Consider the following 8,682-nt stretch of genomic DNA (forward strand, 5'->3'; position numbering starts at 1 on the left):
ACAATCAATAAATATTTAAAATAAGATTAACGTGTTTGTAAATGCGAGAGATATGTTGTAAAATGATGTGACATATGTCGCATTGGATAATTTCTAAAGGAATTCTTATCTATTTCATGGTCAATTTTGGTAATTTAGCAGTATGTTTTTATATTCTAAATTAATAAGATATTCAGAGTGTACAATATTTGGTCCAAAACTAAATTGACTGAATCAAATTGAATAAAATGAATCAATATTTTTAAATATAATTTGGTTCGATTTGGCTACAGCTCTTGTAAAGTATTGATTAATCAAACCAACATAAAACTTTATCTCACACACACATATAATAATAATAAAAAAATATATTAAATATTACTAATACTCTTTTTTTGTATGGATGATTAAATGTATTATTTTGAGGCCATGGTTTCAAACGAGCGATGTTTATACTACATTTTGCTTGTGTTTATTACAAAAGTATTAAAAAAAATTATCCTAAGTACATGAAAGGTTTACATAAACACTTATTATCAATTGGTGGTGTAGTCAGAAAATAATATATCTCCGATTATTTCGGATCCGGACGGCAAAAGTGCCCGCCTGTGAATGACTCCACCACCGTTATCAATACTCTTAATTTGATTTGAAGGATTTAATTTAATTTGATTTGAAGGATTTAATTTAATTTGATTCGACTTGAACAGGGTATTCTGAATTGTGAAAGCAAATGGGAGGTAGAAAACATAAGAGTGGTTTTCTTTGGATACTTTGCAGCCTCACCTCACGCGGTTCTTTATTTGTTGCTTTCTTTTCATCTTTCATTTTCTGTTTCCTTTCAACTTTCTTTATTCTGTTTTTTTTTTTTGTGAAAGGCTAATTTTTTTATTAATAATAACAAAAATTACATAAATAAACGGTTTTTCAACAACAAGTTGAAAAACGATTTTAAAATAGTGATGAGAGCTGTAAATACAACAGTACATACATACAAATCACTAAATGGGTCACCAATACATTTATAAATCCAATATTGAAATACGATCTTGAAACCGCTCTATCCTTAAAACTTCAAACTTTTCAAATGTGATCTTCAACATTAATCCAAAGAGTAGATCTCGTAAAAAGCAATCACAACATCAAATACCATCTTCCAATTCTTAGATCTATAAGAATGTGGATCTAAAACTCGAAAACTAAAAATTCTTGAACGATCTAAAATATCGGATCAAAGTTTTGTGAGATCTTAAAAATTTATTCAATCAAAATAAAATCCAAGCAATTAAACACTTTAAAATAAATTTTATTGAACCAAAAGAAAATAAATCTATAAGTAATAGTGTTATGGGCGGAGAGAAGATGGTTTTCCGGTTAACCGGAAAAATCATCTTCTCCCACCCTTGAAGAAGAAGATGAAGATAAAAAGATGGATTAGATCAAAATAATAGGATCAATTAGTATAATATATCAAAACTCCATGAATATAATAATATAGTATTATTTATTTTAACTAATGTGTGACAGTTTTTTTTTTTGATAAAGAAAGCCATTTCAGTATAATTTTATTAAATTAAAGGGTGTTGCTCTAGAAAGAACTATAAATCATTGAGAGGAATTCTCTCTTTTAACTAATCGAATAATAAGAATTTAATATATTTTTGGAGAAAACTATATTCTATATTGGAGAAATTCTTATGTAGACTCGGTCTATCACGTCATCCGTAGACTAACCTATCACATTATGCCACGTCATTAAAATGATGGCAATCTTGTAAATTCGTTTTTTACTTATTTACACCTTTGAATAGTAATATTATAAGATTGTCATCATTTTAATGATGTATCATAATGTGATAGGTTTGGTCTACGGATGACGTGGTAGACCGAGTCTACCTAAGAATTTCTCAATATATTGATACTTCACTTTCTTTAGTTTTTTCAGTTTTTTTTAGAATTAAATCAGTATTTAAAAAAAAAGTTATACAATGGACCGAATAGATTTTTTTGGTTGTTTTGATTTTCTGATCGATTCGGTTTATTGCATATCCCTATCCCCACCCCTTAAGCAGGTCTAATGGGTGAGCCGGCGGTTTATGGTTCAAACGGTTCAATCGCTGGTTAAATCGGCTGAGTAAAATATGTATCCGTGCAATCCAGTTGAACTAGTTCCACTTTTCAGTGTTGATTGGATGGGACAGCTGACCGGTTCGCGGGTCCGGTCCGGTCTTTTAATCACTGGGTCTAATTGGGCTTCATAATTGAATATAAGGAATTACCGAATTAGAATGAGAACTGGAATCCAAATCCCACACAAATTGACAACATTCCTATCTTCAAATAAGAATTTGATATTCTTTGTCTTAAATTTGTCAACGCTTATGATTGACTCCAAGTCCAGCAAATTAAGATCAACAGTTAGAGTGTTTGTTCGTCGAATCAAAATCAAATTCAATTAATGAGCAGTACTCATTATCCTATTTTCTCCGCTTCATTCAATCAAGATAACAGGTATTTCAATTTTCTAATTTTTACTTAATTTGATCCTCATTAACAACTATTTTGCTTTCAATTATCTGTTTTTTGTAGTCGTCTCGCAATTAGCTCTCGCGATGGTATCAAAATTTTTGATCCTAATACAGGCCGTCTCTATTACAAACGTATGTTCATCTAATTTTTTTATTTAATCGTTTTGCTCAATTTTTAGCTTAAAATTATTCATGAAATAGTGTCCGTGTTTTTTTATTTTTGAATGGAATGAATAGGTGTTGGAGCTTTTAATGTAGTTGAAATGCTAAACAGTACAAGTCTTCTTGCTATTGTTGGTGCTGGTGAACAGGTGCTTTTTTTAAAAAAACTTTTATCTATATATTTTTAACTTGTTTTGAGCAAGATTATTAAGATTATTGTTTGTTATTCATATGAATTCTGCAAATTGAATTGCAAAACAGCCTACGTTATCGCCAAGGCGTCTCTGTTTGTTTGATTTCATAACTGGAACTCCTCGCCGCGAATTGAATTTTTTGACTTCCATTCTTGCTGTTCGATTGAATAAAAAAAGGTACTAATACTATATTGCCTATCTCTAGTATTAACCTATGTTTTTTAAAAATGTTTAATGGTGGATTTAACAATTTGCTGGATACTAAAAAGGGCTGTGGAAGTTATCTCAGTTTTTAACTGCATTTGGCATATTGGAAGTTCAAATTTAATTCCTAAGGTTGATTTACATATATACTATTATATTATACTTTACTTCTTCTGTTATATAAAATTATTCTGTAGTGAGAAACTGATATATGTCATTCAATTTGATGCATTATTTGAATTGACCTGGATATGATATCAGGGGACTTCGGACTGATTGACTTAAGGAGATTGGAAGGCTTTAAAAGGACTTGTTGAAATAGCTCAATATTGGAGTTGTTTCAGCAAGAAAGCTGTTTTTATAAGCTCCGTTTGTTCTTTGTAAAATTTGTATTACAAACAAGTGAAGGAAAATGTAGAATATTTGCTAGTGTATTGGACGAATGACATTGCTACTAATGGAATAATTCAGTTTGGTATACCATATACTATCTTAATATTTTGGCTAGGTAGTACGGACACTTCATTCAATAAAAATGTCATGTTTCGGAAACGTTTTGGACACTTAACTTCATTATTTACATAGGAAACCTTAAAATCTTATCGTGTCCAAGTGTCCGTTTTCCCCTGTCCGCATCCATGCTACCTAGCATTTTTGTTAAAAGTTGAGCTCAATTTTATTTTTAATTTCACATCATATAAAGTCTTTAGTGCTAAATTATGATATTTTTATGTTCATATGTTAGTGAAGACCTTAATGTGGCATTGAGCAGAATAAATGATATGGTAATTTTAGACTTCATGCATATGTAGTTTAATTTGCATTTTTCAAAAAAGAACCGAAGCCAATCTTCAAATTGCTGAAAGTGGTCTTATAATTTGGCTCAAATTGATTGATGATACATACCAAATATTAACGCAGATATGCAAGCATATTTCAATCAGTTTATCCTTATTGTGAATCAATTTGTTTATGCTTATTTTGAATCTTTTTCTCTTAACTATTGCAGGCTAGTCGTTGTTTTGGAAGAAAAAACTTTCATTTATGATTCAAATAGTATTGCAATGCTGGACACTATTGATACAGTTCCAAATGCAAAAGGTGGGTTTAGAATTTTACACTTTTTGGTCTATAGTAGTATTCATGACATGCTTTTATAAGGTTTTGGCATTTAAATCTTCTAAATTGCAAATGAAAATTCTTTCTTGTTTTATTCCCAGTTGCTCCCTGATGTATGACCCGATAGTGTTTTCCAAACAGCAACAGGACAGTTAACTTATATCATGCATAAGAAAATGGAACATTGAATTAAATCCTATCGTGCATTGATTCACTTAATTGTAGAAAATTTATCTTTGGGCGTGTAATTGCATTATGTTGTCCTACGTGATAGGCACGGTGTTCTGAAACAACATTCGTTAGCACCTTGTAGTATGAATGTTATATCATGAAAATGGTACTTAGTTTTGTTTTTCTGCAACACATTTAGAGTTCTTCAAACGGTTTTAGTTCTGTTATGATTTGATTTTGAGATGGCTGCATTCCCTATTTTCTCATTCTCTGATTAGTGAAAGTAGTATAATGATGAGCAACAAATGCTATCTTTATATTGATAGTTTAGCTTAGTCCGAGTTTCTGTCTAAATGAAGACCTTCAATTTTAACTGGAAGCTCTAGTTAGAGTTTGAATTGATGTTTTTCTCCATTTTTTTATCTGAATCAAACATATGCTTGTGGCCTCTGTATTTTCTATTGCGCCAATAAGAATTTACAAAAGAAAACTTAAGAACTGAGATTTGGGTTCACTTAGTCCTATAAGTAGAAGAGAGTGTTTTAAATTTGGTGTACATCTTATCATTTTTTTTTAAATTCTGACTCTGTAATTATTTATTTTTCTCATTCCTCAGGACTTTGTGCATTTTCCCCTAGCTTAGATGGTTGTTTCTTGGCTCTTCCTGCAAGTACAACCAAAGGGTCAGTTTTGGTCTACAATGTCATGGAACTCCAGTCACATTGCCAGGTTTATTTTTTTGGAACACTTATTATTTGACAAGGAATCAGAGTCATCTGATTCCTTTTGTTGATTATATATCTAACCCATGTGGCTATCTCTTTTCCTTTTGTAAATCCTTTTAAGTTTGAGAGTTCTGGTACCCCATAAGCTTTAAAATATTGCTTATTGTTTCTAGGAATAATTGAATGGTTATAAGTTATAACACTCGAGTTGCAAGATACTCGTCTACTTAAATCAGTCTTACAAGGATGCTTGCTGCTGATATGCGGCAATATTGGTTTCTCTTGTTGAATTTAATTAAATATGGACTATGAACTTCTACTGTTATATGTTCACTGTGGTCATCTTTGCTTAAAACATTGGACCATATGTTTGTAAATGAATACTACATAAATTAAGATGATTATTTACACGGGTTTAATTGCTTAGTAAACTCAAAGTTCAATAGCAAGAAGATATGGAATCTTCTCTCTAGTACTTGCAAGTTGCAACTATGCCATGAAAGCTCTGCTACTTTTTTCCTTGAACTACAACAGCACTTTGCTTGCTGTTTCCTGTCATAAAGAATTTTCTTTGGAAGTAGAGATTTCCAGAAGCACAATTTCGTTTTTTTTACCCTAATTATGCAAAGATTTTGACATCTTAACCTCATGTAAACTTTAGTAGAGTAGAAAAATTTTGATTTTTTTTAAAGTAATAGCATGAGCACATAAATTATTATTTTCTTCCTTTGCGCTTTTCAAATCCTTGCATTATCACTCTTGCTTGTTAGAGTATTTTTTTCTACCATCACACTAATGTTTTTACCTTTTCCTAATTAATAGTAGTTTTCAGTTCTTGCTCAATTGCTTATCAATTAAAACTTCTACAAGATAATAATCATACAAGATATTTGTTGCTAATAATTCTTATTTAGAATTTTTTTGGTTCCTTTGATATCTCTTGGTACTTCAGCAGTAACCAAAAATCTAAAAATTGTTATGTACTTTAATTTACTCTTTTCTTTTTTCTTCTCTTTTTCCATTTATCATTTAGCATACGCATGTGTTGAATATAAGTGCAGATAGATGCTCATCGTGCACCATTGGCTGCAGTGGCTGTTTCATCGAATGGGATGTACATTGCAACAGCATCTGAACAGGGAACCATTATCAGAGTTCATCTAGTTCAAGAAGCCACTAAAGTAAATAATAATATATCTCGTGTTTATGGCAGGCCTGGCATCACTTCTGATAATTGATAAAGTTTGCTAATGTGGTTGAGTAAAATTTTCACTTGTTATTCATGTCTAAAAGTTTTGAAAATAATTCTTTGGTAATCCTGTTTTCTGAGTTTTCATTTGATGTAGAGAAAATACCAATGCACTGGATAAAACCGTGATTGAATGAAAACCATTTGATTGAAATGCAGCTCTAGGTGGCTCTTTAGCTCTCTCTTTGTGCATAGGCTTAACCAAAAGAAATATTAACCACGACATAAACAATCTTAAGTGTCTCTGGAGATATTAATTTTTTTTTATCATTATTTTTCTTTTGCTGTGATTATTTAGGATTGTTGTTTTATTCAGTCTGAAGTATTTTAGCTTTTTGGCAGTCTCATAAGTGGGCCCATCTAATATCTAGAGCAAGCATTTTCCAGACCTGTTTAGTTACTGTTTTTATAAACTGAGCAATTTTTGTTTTCCTTTCATAAAAATCTTTTGACTAAAAGGTAGAGAGTCTTGCGTGCCAAATTCTTCAAAAGTAAACTTGTACTATTCTAACATCTTGTCTAATGTTCCTATCTTCTTGAGCAGTCATACAGTTTTCGAAGGGGGGCATACCCATCAACGATATTTTCCTTGTCATTTGGACCTCCAATGCAGTTTCCAGAAATTCTTGTAGCTTCAAGTTCTTCAGGTTCTGTTCATGCCTTTTTACTGGGGTTTGCCATAAATCAGAGGTGAGTCGTACGAGACAACACGAAATGGGATTGTGTTAAATAATCTAAATATATTTCCTTGTATCTGTGTGCAGCATTGCACTATGGTTATCATGTCCTTTAGTTTTTTTCCCCACAACTCACATTTAATCTGTATGTTTTGTGCATGTTCATTAATCATTCTATTAATTTGTAAAGTACGATCCGTCTTAATTAAACAATTATTTATCACAGGCGCAGAAGATCAAGTAGCTTTCTAGCGTCCATATTACCTGATTCTGTAAATGATGCTTTAGATCTATCCTATCATCACGTGCTTCATAATGCTGTTCCAGCTGGAGTGAAAAGGTGAAGCTCTTTGTATCTGACAATATTACTAATCAATGCATTTTGTTGATTCCTTTATTAAACTGTGTCTGCAACCTCCTTTTGTCATTTTAATTGTGTTAATCAAGGCTCGAAGTCCTCTTAGTAGATCAAAAGTTCCTACTTGCATTTCTAGTTGTTTTAAATGCTTGGATTTACTAATAAAGTCATATGGTACAGCTATGTAGTAGTGCGCAAGGTGGACAAGATCGATGACGTCTCTGATTCTTGCAGGTCGGTTTTCTGTTATATTGCAAATTTCAGCATTGTATCCATTTCATTGCCTTCTATTTATATCCTTATTTTTAGCTTCCAGAAGTTTGATATTTTTTTTTTATGATTTGACACTATGCAGAGTAGCTTTAAAATGTAATACACATATTAGAGCCATTTTTGGGCTTAAAGTATTTAGTTGTAACAGTAAATGGAAGCACATGAAACAATGTTTTTTTAATCGTTCGTCTAACTTTGTGGAGAGAAAATCAAATTCACATTTTTATATTAGTAATAGGGAATGAGAAGAGAAGAACTTTAGAATGTGAATGCAATATTAGGGGAAATATCATGTATTTTGGTTGGCCCAAAATAAATAAAATCACTATAATGAGGAACACACATTATTGTTGAGTGAGGAGGGGTCCATGTTTATAAATATCTTTTTATCGATTTTTATGATCCATTGTTGTTTATAAAAAATGAGTCGACCATTTGTAAAAACTTGCGTCTTTAGTAACTATGTTTGCATTCATTGTCTCTTTCTATTGGCTTACTATCTTATATTGAATTTTACAGTGCCACCATATCAGTAATAACCTTCAATGGGTTCTTCGAGGAGTACGCTGTAAATGTTAACATTCTAAATGAATCTAAATGGAGTTTGAAGCACGAATTCAATCTTTTAACCGTGCTATCAGGTAATGCTAAATCCTTGTTGTGATTGCATTGTTGTCTCCCTCTTTTTCTTTTATGATGCCTGAAGCACATTATATTCCTACTAATCTTAGGTGAAGAACAACATTTTCAACTGGTATGATACAGCTTGACTATCGCTGACATAACAACTGAACTGATTAGTCGAACATGAAGAAATCGACTCTCCGCTGTTGATAAGATACCGGTCTTTCTAATGTTATTAGACGGCATAGAAAGCCATGATTTGCAGAGAGCTGACAACAACATGAGCTAAGTTAAGACTTCACCTATGTAAATACACATTATATGGAATTTGTAAAAAAAAATTAAGCTTATTTTAGGTTTATGTATAGCTTGGCTTGTATATGTAGTAAAAAAATTAAGTTATGATGTATATTTGTGTA

General features: G+C 31.5%; 1 protein-coding gene across 2 annotated transcripts; it reads left to right on the forward strand.

Moving 5' to 3' along the window:
- Positions 1-2,263: 2,263 nt before the first annotated feature.
- LOC126665216 (autophagy-related protein 18b) lies at positions 2,264-8,682 on the forward strand. Of its 2 annotated transcripts, XM_050357938.2 has the most exons (12): positions 2,265-2,490; positions 2,569-2,639; positions 2,745-2,818; positions 2,931-3,040; positions 4,077-4,168; positions 4,974-5,086; positions 6,144-6,263; positions 6,876-7,021; positions 7,235-7,348; positions 7,547-7,600; positions 8,159-8,280; positions 8,371-8,682. In XM_050357938.2, the coding sequence occupies exons 1-12, from the start codon at positions 2,438-2,440 to the stop codon at positions 8,397-8,399; spliced, it is 1,098 nt and encodes a 365-aa protein (XP_050213895.1). In that variant the 5' UTR covers positions 2,265-2,437; the 3' UTR covers positions 8,400-8,682. The 2 variants fall into 2 exon arrangements, with proteins under 2 accessions (XP_050213896.1, XP_050213895.1); XM_050357939.2 differs by lacking the exon at positions 6,144-6,263 and having other exon boundaries at positions 2,264-2,490.

This window comes from Mercurialis annua, linkage group LG1-X (assembly GCF_937616625.2).
Source record: "Mercurialis annua linkage group LG1-X, ddMerAnnu1.2, whole genome shotgun sequence".
NCBI lineage: Eukaryota > Viridiplantae > Streptophyta > Magnoliopsida > Malpighiales > Euphorbiaceae > Mercurialis > Mercurialis annua.